General features: G+C 41.6%; 1 protein-coding gene across 1 annotated transcript in view; it reads right to left on the bottom strand.

Moving 5' to 3' along the window:
- Positions 1-3867: 3867 nt before the first annotated feature.
- Positions 3868-15350, bottom strand: part of retreg1 (reticulophagy regulator 1) — a 17338-nt gene continuing 5855 nt past the window's right edge. Inside the window, exons 2-7 of the mRNA XM_084057804.1 lie at positions 13483-13600; positions 13318-13402; positions 12134-12256; positions 11668-11738; positions 9377-9500; positions 3868-7440 (exon numbers count right to left, since the gene is read on the bottom strand). Coding sequence (XP_083913930.1) covers positions 6869-7440; positions 9377-9500; positions 11668-11738; positions 12134-12256; positions 13318-13402; positions 13483-13600 — 1093 coding nt within the window. The 3' untranslated portion in view covers positions 3868-6868. The remainder of the gene's footprint in view (positions 7441-9376; positions 9501-11667; positions 11739-12133; positions 12257-13317; positions 13403-13482; positions 13601-15350) is intronic.

Here is a 15350-nt window from a genome sequence, read left to right as displayed (position 1 = left end):
AATCTTGTATGGGGGTCCCTGGCATTTTATTTTCAGATGGGGTCCGCAGTAAAATACATATTCCTTTTGGGTCCTTGACTTGAAAATGTTTGAGAACCACTGGTTTAAACAACATTAGTTAACAAGCCCAAATAAGCAACTACATTTTAGAAACAAGCCCAAAAAAACGCAACCCGCAACTACCAATATTTACAAGCAACTTTACAGAGAAACAAGCCCAAAGTCGCTTATGATAAACGGACATGGCAACGCTCGTTTGGAGCTGCATTACCGCCACCTACTGGACTGGATGTGGAACTTGAGATTATAAATATGCATAATGACAAGACAAAAAACAACCAGTGGTGGATCAAAATTGTAATTGTTTTACTTAAGTAAAAATATCAATACTGCAATGTAGAAATACCGTTACAAGTAAAAGTCCGGAATTCAATTTGTACTTGAGTAAAAGTACAAAAGTGTACAAAATGTACTTTAAGTACCAAAAGTAAAAGTAGTCATTATGCAGAATGTCCCATTTCAAGTTTTCTAATGTATAAACATATTTTGAAAATAGCAGATCTACAAGCTCACAATGCATCGCGAAGTGACGCATTGTAGATCTTGTAGATCTGATTATATAGTCTCCCTGTCTTTCCAGCTCTTTAATAGACAGAAAATACATTTTCAGGTAGGTGACAAACTTTCAGCCAATCAGGAGAGATCTATCATTTATCATTTTTATAGTGTTTTAGTTCCAATTTTGTCTGCTCATTTATGTGTGTCATCCCATGTGTTTAATCTGTATCCTGACTGAGTTATATCATGATTGGATCAAATTGGTATCCCAACCTGAAAATTCATTTTCTGTTTGATAAAGAGCTGGAGAGACATGGAGACACATTTGCTATTAATTTTACTGAACAAACACTACAGGGGTTTTCAACAGGTGGTCCGTGGATCACTGGTGGTCCGTGGAGGTATTGCATGTGGTCCCTGACCATGCATTCAGTAATGTAGGAAAGTGAAGAACAGTCCCTTGTGAAATTCTGGAACTGAGTTGTCAGGCAGAATTCCCTGAGCTTACAGTAAAAGCTAAATGTATTTTTTACCTTTTATAACTAGGTATCTCTGTGACAGTATTTTCATGCTGGCATACCTACGCGTCGATGTTGACAGCAGTTACTGGGAAGTGGGAAAGAACTTCCACAGAAAAGGGAGGAGAAGGGGAAGTGTACCGGATTGCCTTAGTTATCATTATTAGAAAATGTGCCCATGTAATAGGGTGTGTCTGCTCACTCATACATAAGTTACAAATCAGTATATCAGTTAATATGAGTTTAATAGCAGAATTCTCAAAAAACAAGTCATTATTTAAGAACATGTGTCCATGGACAATTGGTTGTCCATGGTCTTATAAAGGGTTATGCATATTTTAATTTCATATAAATATAATCATACAGTGTTATAAGCTGATTCTAATGCATTATAGACGTGGGATATATAGCAAGTGTTACCAAAAGCACTAATCTTAGCCCATATCCCCAGCCAACACAACAGTGGTCCCCTGGTTGATTCTTAGTCAGGGTGGTGGTCCCTGGTTCACAATCAGTTGAAACCCCCTGCTCTATAGCAATGAGTACTATCAAAATATACTATTTAACATTTATTTTAACCAAATAAAATCACTTCAATCACCTTTAATACATTTTAACTGTAATACCTTTAATCTTCCTTTGGATTGACAATGAAAACAAACCATGGCCAACAAAGGCTCAGTCTACTGACATTTACTATTTAAATGTGAACCTACAATGTAAGTGGCTGTGCCAAGGGCCAAACATGTCTGGGGGGTGATATGTTTTTTTGCTGCTTTTACAGCTAGTATTAGTAGTAGTTTTAGTAGTAGTAGTAGTAGTAGTAGTAGGTTATTAGTAGTATTGGTGGTACAGTAGTGGTAACAATTTAGACTTGGGATTTGAGAATTAGGGATTCTCAAATGCTGTCTTGATCACAAGAAAATGAATGCACTATTGCAACAAAACCATTGAAATGTTTTGGATGTTGTAGGACATGGACATGGTGGTCAGTATGTTTAGGAGTAATGCAGATTAGGTACAGTATTATGCACACATAATAATATAATATTTGAAAAATGGTCTTAAGTAATGTAAAGTATACATGATGTGAACATGCACGGTACATCATTATCAGACTTATTTGTATTCTAATTGTTGTTGTTGTTGTTGCTGCATTGTTGGACATGGTGACCGTTGAACTTCTTTTGGAGGTTACCACTACCAGTGACTGGAGTGTGGAATAGAAAATAGAAAAGGAAACAAACAAACAACCTGTAGGTTATTTTAAGCACGTAATCTAACCCTGGTATTTGGGGAAATTGTAAAACGAATATTCGAACAAATTTCATGGACCCAGAAATGGTGTTTCTTATGAACTTTCCACGTTTGTGATGCTGCTATCTCTGAATATCTGGACACGGCTTGTCCAGATATTCAGAGATAGCAGCATCAGTCTCACAGTCTGTGGTCCATCTTTCAGAAGCACATCACAGCCACAATATGACAGATTGCCTGCTGTTTTTAGTGACTTTACTTGTTGCATGAAAATGGTGATCCTTCTGAATATTATATTTTCTGCAGTAATGCATGTTCCACTGTTTATAGCTGACTACAGTGTGTGCATTATAATTATTGAATCTGTTATTTGATTTCAAGTTGATGCACTTTCTTCCCTTCCTTCACAGTTTTCAGACATTATATCAGTCTTACACTGCCACCCAGTGGGTATACTAGGTCATTAATAAAAACAAAAAAACTAGGCAGAACAAGTGCACATCCACAATTTCAGAGTGGTTGTAGGCCTATACAATTACTCTATTTAATTATATACTTTAATACAGTGAACAGATGGAAAAAGGCTATTTAGAAATGAAAGGTGGTGTAAACTGTTTTCTTTTTTTTGTTAGTGGCAGATTGTGTCAAAGGTCATGTCTCACCTAGACACAGGATCTGACAAAAACTTTGACCTGATGGCCAAGATTAAATGTATCCCCTGAGCAAGCAGACAGGCTCTATTAGCTCAATGGTAAAACATGTCAGCACTTTTGCACGAATCCGGGGTAAAAGAGGAAAGTTACATAGTGCAGCTTTAAAGCTTTATATTGTGTGACATTACCCTCACAGTTCTCCCTGTCTCTCCAGCTCTTTAGTATACAGACAATAAATTATCAGGCCAGGATACCAATTGTATCCAATCAGGAGAGAGAAACCCACCCCACAAAGATCATTTTCCAGCTTCAATTTGATTGTGTACCAGTTCCAATTTTCTTCTTTTATAATCACTTTTATCAGCAATGTCACTTGTTTATCCTGTATGAGTTATCTCTCCTGATAAGCCCTAAGAACTAACCTCTAAATGTTTAACCCCAAACTGAATATTTTCCTAATTTTTGGCCTTACTTAAAAAAAAAAAAAAACATTTGTCTTGTGAGGACCAGGAAAATAGTCCTCAAAATGTCTATTTCTCAAATTCTAACTAGAAAAAGTGCTCCTCGGAGCACTGCCAGACCCCTAGTGGTTGAAATCTGAATGGCCGGACTTCGTATGACGTGTGTGCATGCAGAGGAAAAGAGGGACAGACCAGAGGAAAAGAGGGACAGACCAGAGGAAAAGAGGAACAGACCGACAAAGCCTCCTGTAGGCCGACCTCTTGGGTCTGGCAATAATACAACACACACACACACACACACACACACACACACACACACACACACACACACACACACACACACACACACACACACACGAATGGTGCATTTAGAGTGAGTTTATTGTATTGACATTCTTCGGTTCAGTTAAATACATGTAATTATGCACATGTGGGTTCAGACACACAAACATTTTTAAAACCGCTCAGGTCGCTTTGTGACTCGTCACTGCAAGGCAGCGCTTCTCTAACTTTTGTTAATTTCTGTTTGGTTTGCATAAAGGCCAATTCACGCTCGGAACGACAAGTGTCGAGCGACGCGGCTCACAACCAAAGACTGTGGCTTTCTCTAAATACGCCATCCCAATTGTAGCCACTAGAGGCAAAATGGTACACAAATGGCACACAAATGGTCTCCTAAGTGGACCCGTGAGGGTCCATTTGGTTCCATTTGTACACTCTCAGAGTTACAGACCTATTGCGGTTGTCTGTCGTGGTTCATAACTATCAATCATTTAGCTAGTGACCTCCTGGAACCCCTTCAAGGACCCCTGGGGCTCCCCTGCCCACAACTTTGAGAACCACCGATGTAAGGCAATCACCATGCCATCACCATGACATCAAGAGATGAATAATTAATGATAATAATCATGAATAACTAAAGATTGTCTTTGGCTGTGAATTGGTTAACCTCTTAAAGGAGCACGTCACCCATTTTGAAGCTCATCTTCATATAATTGGTCCTCACTAATGCTCAGTATAAGATGACACCATTTCTCTCTACTCCTTGGTGGGCAGAAATCTGCCTACCAGTGACATCATCGACTGAGATTCCAAGCAAAAAAAACGACAGCCTTTTCTCTTCCTGGAAAGTTAGCATGCTGAAAAGGAAACCATTGTTCTTGCGTTTCTGAACTGTCCAGAGCCCTCCTCTGAGACACAAAGTGATTATAATGAGCATTAGTGAGGACCATTTATTATGAAGATAAGTTTGAAAATGTGTGAAGTGCTCCTTTAATTCCTATACTTTGTTGACTGGGGTCCCCCCACAGGCCCTCTCCCTTTTCCCCCTACACCAAATACCTTCGAAAATAGCCGATCTCCGAGCTCACATGTGTGTGAGCTTGTGTGTATAGTTCAACACATCTTTGGAATTTGTCAAAATGTTCAAATGAAAACCTTTGATACGGAGAAAATCCCATGACATCACCGTGGATGAGATCGTCAAAGCTCACTTCACCACCGGAGCTGAAAATAAAACATTCAGTTTCCTCTTATAAGGTTCTTGCTCATGATTTATGAATTACATTTCTACGTGTGTTGATAGATACATATTACATAATGATAATAATCAGCATACAGCAACAATCATTTTTAACTTGTGTTAATAATGAGGATTAGGAAGGTCGAAAGACATGTTAGGCTGAAGTGTCTTCGCAAAAGCAACAATCAAGGTTCAAATTTATAACAAAAACAAAGGGTGGGGGGCATTTTCTTAAGCCCTATATTCTTTGTCGTACGACAAATAGTGAAAATAGACTATCTACAAGCTCACAACATGTCGCATCGTGACACTGTAGAATGGATATTTGTGTTACTTGTTTATTTATTTTTTAAGAGAGAAAGGTTGAATTTTTTTGACAAAATGTTCACACATTTTGAACGTTATTTTAAAAAGAAAATGGACCTTGTCATTTCTAATTTTGTAGTATTTTTTAAACACAAGTACTCCAGTGTGTCTATACTTTGACTTACTGGGTAATTGAGTACTTTGTCCACCACTGGCCTCAACTCGCAGTATTTTGCTGTGCAGTATTATGCAATAAATACACTAAGTAAAATGTCACTGAACGGATTTATGTCTCAAATGGATATTTACATGCGTGATAATAATAATGATAGTAATGCGAGACCTGCTGCATGTTATAATGATAATAATAAATGCCAAGTCGCTCAGCTATATAATTATGGCTTCATGGAAAGAAAAAAGAAAATATAAAATAAAAAAGGAAAATAATACAAAATGTGATTTGTACTGTGTCATCCATTGTCAAACATGAGTGTTATCTGGCTATACACTACAGACCAGACACACAGAATGGTGCATTTGCTAGTACAGGTGCAGTTTGGTTAGACGTCCTAGTCAAAATAAGGCAGTGGAATTCTGGGTAGTGTAGTTGAGCTGACTGAATCAGCGTCCGTCCATGAAAGTTACACTTTCTGGCAGTCAGCAAACTGTTAGGTTACAGGAAACTAATTTCTGCAAAACAGGTGAATGTTCCGCTACCCATAATCAATACCCATCCTATATTACATTTGGCTTAAATATGCGGCTTTCGCGTTTCAATGTTAATGGGGGGTGAATTGTCCCGTTTTGGGACATGGTGTTTGTCTTGGGACGTGACGTGACATGCCGAGGCCGCTTGAAACCGGATTTTCAGTTCAGGCGGCCTGAACATCTAGTAAACACAGTTCCCTCTAAGCCACTGTTTCTCAACCTCTGGTCCTGGGCCCAAAAGGGGTCACAAATGGACCATTACGGGATACGTAACTTTGAGAGGGTAAAAATGAAACCAAAATAGACCCACAATCTACACTGTACAAATGGAACCAAATGGACCCTCACGGGTACATTTGGTTCCATTTGTACACTCTCTGGAACACAGACCCGTAAGGGTTCCATTTGAACCCCCTGGAAGGCCGCGGACCAGAGGTTGAGAGCCAGCGCTCTAAGCTACAGGGACACACAGCCATGGGTGTGGCTCAGTGACATCATCAGACGTTTTCGTCCGATCGTTGTCCTAGTTTGATCAGGCGTCACATGACACGCGCACGTGTGTGTTTACTGTACTGGAAAACAATCACAATAATAATATAGAAGGGAAACACGTTTTTCACCCCACCAATCAAAGACATCCTAACAGTAATATCTAAGCCAATCAGAATCCATCTAAGCCAATCACAGACCATCCGGCACTCTTATCACAGCCAATCAGAGACGTTCCAGCACTCTTATCACAGCCAATCAGAGACGTTCCAGCACTCTTATCACAGCCAATCGGTGTCGTCCGTCCCAGCACTCTTTATCGCAAACCAATCCCTGATGTCCTAGCACTTTTATAACATCCAATGAGCGACGTCCCGGCACTTTTAAAACAGCCAATCAGTGACGTCCCAGCAGTTTGGAGAAGAATCCAGCGGAGGGTGAAGACGGAGGCTTGCCGGAGGAGGCGGGGTCAACATCTTTCTCCGCCTTCTTCTTCTTATGCTCCGCCGCTGCCCCGCCTCCTCCCAGAAGCTCCTCCTCCAGCTGCTCCAGCTCCGATTGGTCGAGCAGCTCAAAGTCCTCCACCTCGCTGTCAGACTCCTCCGCCAGGTCAAAGGGCGTCAGCGACGTCACCTGCACCTCCTGGGGGCGTGGCCTCGACCGTGACCTCCTCTCGGGGGGGAGGTCGTCCGCGGACGTTACCGCGGCGACCACGGCGGCCTCTATCCTTTCCTGGATGGCGGAGGTGACGGCGGCCGCGATGGCGTCTGACGCCATCTGCTGGACGAGTTCCAGGGCCGCCTCCGCCGTCTCGGGAGGAGGAGGGAGAGGGGCTTGATTTGATGATGGAAGGGGGGGAGGGGTCGGGAGGCCGATGCTGAGGTCGCTGTCGTCGCCGTTGCTAAGGCCGTTGTCGAGGGAAGGGAATTCTGGGAGGCCGCCGGTAAACGCCTCTTCTTTGTCCAGGTCTGTGAGGTTGGGGAGAGAATAATTATAGGCTATATACAGTACTATATAGACACATCACTGTATGTTGTATGAGAACGGTTGATTGTTCTTCCTTGCAAAATCGCAGAATGGAGCATCATTTTCTTTACATGGCTGTGTTGCACGAACTGCCTTCTTACTTGTGTTCTTTATTGACTCCAAGGCCCACTAAGTGTTTTTAACCTGAGATCTGATGGAAGGTTTATGTACAAAGTTCCCACATCTAACTAGAGGTTCACAATTTTAATTGTGGAGAGACCTTTTGCTTCAATAGACATACGGTACATGACTTATGTCTCAGCAGGATATAGAAATACATGTCCATGCATTCATCTTCAGTAGACTTTGACTACTGTAGCAGTGTCTTTACAGGTCTCCCTAAAACATCTATCAGACGACTGCAGCTGATTCAGAACGTTGCTGCTCGTGTCCTTACTGATAGGCTCTATGCACAGCAGCCATATTATCACTTCCTTCACAGGTGTTACTAATGATACTAATGAAGGCTCTGTTCCATTTAGTGTAGCACAGTGGTTTCCACGACCCCCATAACTCTGAGTGTACAAATGGAACCAAATGGACCCGTAAGAGTCCATTTGGTTCCATTTGTACACTCTCAGAGTTACACACCCGCAAGGGGCCATTTGGAAGCCCATGAGGGTCCCTGGACCCCAACTTTAGACCCACTGGTTTAGCAGAGTGTTTCCAGTGAGCCAACATGCAACAACATCAGCACCCTGACTCTGTTTGACCAGAATGGAAGTATGGAACAGAGCCTTCATTAGTATCATTGGCAACACCTGTGAATGTCTTCACACTATGGCTGCTGTGAATAGAGCCTATACAGAAAGTGGAACATATCACTCCAGTTCAACAACAAAAAAAAGTGTTTGGGTTTGGGGACAAAATATATTTCTGATCCATCCAGACCTCTCGGGTGATCTGGGAAAGTTCTGCTTTCTGTCCCCAGAATCATAACTAAACATGGAGAAGCATCAGTTTTTATGCATATCTGGAACAAACTCACAGAAAATTGCAGCTCTGCTGCAACTCTAACTCTAAAGTTCTTTAAAAACACAGCTAAAAAAAAAATATTTTTGCTGCTCCCTTGTCTTGGAGTTTAGAAACAGATTTTAGATTTGTTTTTTGATTTCTTCATTCACTGTAAAGGAATGTGATACAAACAAAAAAACTCCCTGTATTCATCACATCATGGGGTGAGTAAACAATATAAATACAATCATGTATTGGGACGGAGATTAACATGAAGGAAATAGGTGTTTAACTTGTGTTTCCCCCTCCTTTTACCGAATTCAAATGTCCTTTTATAATTATAAGTGTTTTCTTTGCTTAATGTTTTGTGTAAAGCACACTGAATTGCCTTGTTGTTGTTGTTGTTGTTGTTGTTGTTGAAATGTGCAATACAAATAAACGTGCCTTCTCTTGCCAAGTTGCCTCACATTAGAATTGAACCTGCCAAAATGACATCCCTCTAATAAACAGCAGCGATGAGGTATCTACGTGTATAATATATCGTCGCTGTCGGGCAGAAACCTCTTATCAACCCAAAAAAAAACATATTTTCTATCGATTATTCACCCCATGAACACTTGAATTCATGGATATTTTTTAGTTTTTGTCAAATTCCTAAAATAATTTGATGACGAGCAGTGTGTTCCAGTAAAGGAGACACAAAGGGGACTCTTTCAAAAGTCATTTTGAGGATGAACTATCCCTCTAATGCCCTAATTCGTCATACTACAGCGTCACACAAAAACATCGAAAGTAGCAGATCCGCAAGCTCAAAACGCGGCGCGAAGCGACGCGTTTTGAGCTTGCCGATCTGCTGCTTTTGAATTTGAATCCTGTAAAAGTAACAGTTTCGGACAGAGACGATGTCTCTGTGTCTCCGCCTACCCTCTGAGTTCTCCGTCTGCGGGGTGTGTCCCTCCGACAGGTTGAACGTTCCGTTGTCCGTCCACGTCACGTCCGACACGTCTGTGTCCGACACACACATCTCCTTACACACCGTGGAGTCCAGCTAATAGTCACACACACACACACACACACACACACACACACACACACACACACACACACACACACACACACACACACACACACACACACACACACACACACACACACACACACACGCACACATTCCTATTAATATAATACACATATCTCATTACACACTAAGGAGGCCAGCTAGTGGGACAGAAACAAAACATTAATGTAATATAATATTCATTATACTGTATGTGGTGTAAGTTAGTTGTTGTTTTTTCTTCTCTTGCAATGACGATTGTCCGTCGTGAACCGGACTCATTGTGTGTCTCAAGTTAACTGTGTTGTGAAGAGGACACACGGCCGTGTCGAGGTGAATGTGCGTCCTCGTCTCAACTCGCGCTTAAATCCAATTATGCAGCTGTTGGCATCATGGCAGATCCAATTAAAAGAACCCGAAATCCAATCCACATGATATTACATCTGTGTGTGTGTGTGTGTGTGTGTGTGTGTGTGTGTGTGTGTGTGTGTGTGTGTGTGTGTGTGGACCCTGAGCCAGACCCCATGCCAACGCACGCTGTGTAAACAACATTGCTCTGTTTGACTAACAGCTCCGGGTCACTTCCTGACATTGAGTGACGGCATAATCAGTACAAACCAAGAGTCCGGATTAGATCGTTAAGCTTCAGTGTCTTAACAGGAAAACCAGTAAGGCATTATACATATATATACATATATATATATATATATATATACATATATATATATATATATATATATATATATATATATATATATACATATATATATATATATATGTATATATATATTCATTTATTTTTTATTTCGTTTTTATAAAAAAATATGATTCAGTGAAAAAAGGTAGTCGATATATATATATATATATATATATATATATATATATATATATATATATATATATATATATATATATATATATATACATATACATATATATACATATACATATACATACATATACATATACATACATATACATATATATACATATATATATATATACATATATATATATATATATATATATATATATAATATATATATATATATATATATATATATATATATATATAATATATATATATATATATCGGTCGGGATGTGATTAGAACATTCTCCTGGGCCCGGACGGCTGGCGTAGCAGTCCGGGCACCTAGGCTGCTAATGCACCCTGACAGCGTGTCGCGGGTTCGAATCCCGATCCCGGCGACCTTTTTTGCGTGTCACTCCCCGCCTCTCTCTCTCCCCACCCATCTCTTTTTCCCCATTTCCTGTCAGCCTACTGTATTCTATCAATAAAAGGCCAAACAAGAAAAGCCAAAAAAACAAAAAGAAACTTTCTCCTGGATTCACCTTATAATCATAATGGACCTTATTACAGAAGGTATACTTGGCAGTTTTATCTCACGTTCAGGTGTTAAATTCGTAGAATAATGGTCGTCGACTACCTTTTTTCACTGAATCATATTTTTTTATAAAAACGAAATAAAAAATAAATGAATACATTGACAATTTTATGTCAACAAATAAAAACTAGACAAAAATGTTAGAGAAGGACTGGTGGACAAGAGATTCAGTCGAACTAAGCCATCTTATGTTTGGTGGGCCTGTGGGTGTCACGCTACGAAAATAGCTGATCTACAAGCGTTCTGAGTTTATAGATTGGCTATTTTCGGCACACAGCTAAGTATAAATCAGACATTATACACCATCAAGGCCTGCCAAAATACATTTTTGTCGACTAAATCAAATGCATATTTAGTTGACTAAAATCTTATGCTATTTAGTCAAGTAAAACTAGACTAAAACAAAAACATTTCAGATGGCTAAAATGAGAACATTGTATTCTATTGCTAGTTTCACCAATTCAAAAAATAAGTTACATTTGGACCAAGAGTCCAAATGTATCAATCATGGTGAATGAGAACTTTAACCATTTAAACCCTATATACTTAGTTGACCGGGGTGCCCCCAGGGGCTCCATACGAGATCCTATGGTATTTCCCTCTACACCAAACCTCTTCACTGGAAACAGCCGAACTACAAGCTGACAATGGTGCATTGTGAGCTTGCAGAGTTGCAATTTTTTGCCGAATGTTCGTCACAGAATAGAAACGCTAGGGTTCAAGTGGTTCGACCTTGGAGCTCCGTCTTACCTTAGGGAACATGGAGGAGAGGTCCTCTTCTATGTTCTCCTTCTCACCCTGAGACTGGAGGAGTCGCTTCTCTGCAGGAGCAACGGCAACAAAACACACAAAACATAGGATTGTCATTTGTCTCTAACTGTATGTGAGAATATACATTCTGTGTTTTATGATAAGCTACTATATAGGGCTGTCACGATTACACATTTAAGTTGACGATTAGTTGTCACACTAACAATTGCAGAAATAGCAATAGCAGAAATAGCAGATCTACAAGCGTACAACGCGTCACTTCGTGAGGCGTTGTAAGCCTGTAGATCTGCTATTTCTGCTTTTTAAAATTGTGACGATTATGACGATTATCCAAAAATAATCGCGTTTATCTCAAATAATCGCGTTTATCTCAAATAATTGCGATTATACGATTATGTATGAATTGTGACAGGCCTATATACCACTATATATACTGTAGGTTTACCGTGATCCTCTTTGATCCTGTGAAGGAAGTCCCCAACGCCGAAGTCCAGCTTCTGCAGAACTGGCTTCAGCCACATGAGGAACTCAGGGGAGGAGATGAGGGGCCACAGGAAGACTCCCAGAACTGCATAAACAGAGCATAATCGTTGCATGTCTCCATATTCTAATTCTTTGTATTTTTTTCATAAATTAATGCCCTACAAGGTGCGTTTTTGCAAAAAGAAAGCACGGTTTTGGACATATCACCCGACATACTGTACCACCCGACAGACGATATGCATTCTGCATAAGGCAGCGCCCGGAGCTCATGAACCCGTTAGCCTTGCCCCCTCTTGTGGGGGTCTGTCTGTGTTTAGACCAACACAGACAGAGAGATGCGCATCTGATTCTGCGTAACTGTTATTTGCTGACATCAAACTTGGAGAGGAGAGGACACACGTTACCTGATCACTCGTCGTCACTAGGCTCCATGCACAGCAGCCATATTGGACAGAAATTGGGCCCCTTCCTTGCTTCCTTCACAGGTGTCACCAATGACACTAATGAAGGCTCTGTTCCATTTAGTGTAGCACAGTGGTTCTCAAACGTTTTAATTTCAAGGACCCCCATAACTCTCAGAGTTACACCCTCTCAAGGAACCATGAGGGTCCCTGGACCACACTTTGAGACCCACTAGTATTTCTAGTGAGCCAACATGCACAATATCAGCACCCTGACTCTGTTTGACCAAAATGGAGCAGAGCCTTCATTAGTATCATTGGTATCACCTGTGAGGGAAGTAAGAAGAGGCCCGATTTCTTTCCAATATGGCTGCTGTGCATAGAGCCTATTCACTCTCGTGGTGTTTTTTCCTCCCTCCCTCTCCCTCCCTCTCTCTCTCTCTCTCTCTCTCTCTCTCTCTCTCTCTCTCTCTCTCTCTCTCCATAAGGATGTTTCCACATGTCCTCTCCTCATCAAGTTGTAAACATTGACAACTGTTTTGACGTGAGGGGGAGGCGGGGCTTGTGTGCTATTTGTGGAGCTCTCCGCAACTAGCGTAGTGGGCAGGACTCAGACCACACGGCTCACATTTTGGTCATGCATTTGAGACGTCTGGGTGAAAATGTTTCTAACCAGAAGTTTAAGAACACCGGAAGTCAAACTTGTAGGGTAACATATGTCTACATCATAAACATGAGTACGTACCTAAAGTGTAGGAGATAACGACTCCAGGAATGTAGCGTCCTAAGACGGCGAAGAAGGTGCACACACTGCAGACCAGCAAGCAAAACTACAACCAGGAAGAAGAAAACATCTCATTACATCCGTTTAGAATAGAATAGAATAGAATAGAAAGTTGTAGATATTGACCTTGCCAGGGTTCTGCTGTTTGAAGGAGGACGTTTCCTGTAGGAACAATCTGAACGATTCGCTGATCTCTGGTCCAAGGCTGGACCTGCTGTCCTGACCCGAATCCATGAGCTCCCAGCTAGAGAGAGACACAAAACAAACACACCCCAATCCATGAGCTCCCAGCTAGAGAGAGACACAAAACAAACACACCCTAATCCATGAGCTCCCAGCTAGAGAGAGACGCAAAACAAACACACCCCAATCCATGAGCTCCCAGCTAGAGAGAGACGCAAAACAAAGGTCAACAAGGAACTTAGCTAAAAACATACTGTCTAAATAACATTTTGGACATTTGTAGTCAAGGAAGAATCTATCAAAGTAACAAAAACATGAGAACAAGCAACTGACATATCTGCATAGACAGAGGAGTGCAAGGGGGTGAGGTGGAGGCTGAAGAGGTGAGTGCTTGGGGGTGAGGTGGAGTCTGAAGAGGGGGAGGAGAAGAGGGAGAAGAGTCTAGAACGTGTGGAGCGTTGTCCAGGGTGTTTTAGAGAAGGGAGAAGAGTCTAGAACGTGTGGAGTGTTGTCCAGGATGTTTTAGGGAAGGGAGAAGAGTCTAGGACGTGTGGAGCGTTGTCCAGGGTGTTTTAGGGAAGGGAGAAGAGTCTAGGACATGTGGAGCGTTGTCCAGGATGTTTTAGGGAAGGGAGAAGAGTCTAGGACGTGTGGAGCGTTGTCCAGGGTGTTTTAGGGAAGGGAGAAGAGTCTAGGACGTGTGGAGCGTTGTCCAGGGTGTTTTAGGGAAGGGAGAAGAGTCTCGGACGTGTGGAGCGGTGTCCAGGGTGTTTTAGGGAAGTCTTGACCAGCATTCCCGTGATCTACAGTAAGTGAGCGGAGAGGGCACACGCAAGTCACAAGATCACAAGCCCAGCTCTTTGACATTTAAGCTATACGACTCCCAGCTGACTTGATGACATACACGCATACCGATACAGTACATAGTATACGTATGGATGCTAGTTCTGTACTGTATACGTGTGCTTGGCTCACACACCGTACAGCAGCAGTAAACACACGTTGAGGTGCTGTAAATACACGCGGGGTCTAATGGGTTCATTGTAAATCGAGACAACATGGGGACAACAACAACAACAACAACATTACAGGAAGCTTTATATCTATCTATACCGGTATCTATTTATCTATACAATATACTGTATACATAACTGGTACATGGACTGCATTTTAGTGCCTTTCACCTATTCATATTATGAACAGGATTTCACATTCACGGCGGACGAAACCATGCCAGGCACCAACCTGCTCATCGGGAGCAGTCGGGGGTTCACAGTGTCTTGCTCAAGGACACTTCGACATGCAGCCAGGTGGATCTGGGGATCGAACCGGGAACCGCTCTACCACGGAACCGCGGCCGCTCTACCTCCTCATCTTCGCTGAACACAGCCGATCTACAAGCTTATCTGCTATTTTCTGAGAACGTTTCCCCCAGAATACGGATGCTGGGGTTTAAGTGGTTAAGCGACAGTGTCTATATTTAAGTTCAGGTGACGATGAAACAGCTGCTGTCCTGGACAGTGTCGCTACCATTTGGTAACCGTCTCCATGGTTACCGTAGGGACCATAGTGACACTGCGTCTCCTTGGAGATCTGGTGACCATAAGGACCATAGTGACAAGCAGCTACACTGTAGCTGCTTGGCTATGGCTGCTTGTCACCTATTAGAGCTGGAACGTCAATGCTTTGTACTGTAGCTGCTACAGTACTTGACAAAGCATTGACGTTCCAGCTCTAGGCAGTGGTGGAAAAAGTACTCAAATGTTTTACTTAAGTAAAAGTATCAATACTGCAATGTAGAAGTACAAGTA

Source organism: Gymnoscopelus microlampas, assembly GCF_963454915.1.
Source record: "Gymnoscopelus microlampas genome assembly, chromosome: 5".
In the NCBI taxonomy this organism is placed as follows: domain Eukaryota; kingdom Metazoa; phylum Chordata; class Actinopteri; order Myctophiformes; family Myctophidae; genus Gymnoscopelus; species Gymnoscopelus microlampas.
Note: the sequence above shows the minus strand (reverse complement) of the source record. Positions and strands in the feature narration are given on the sequence as shown.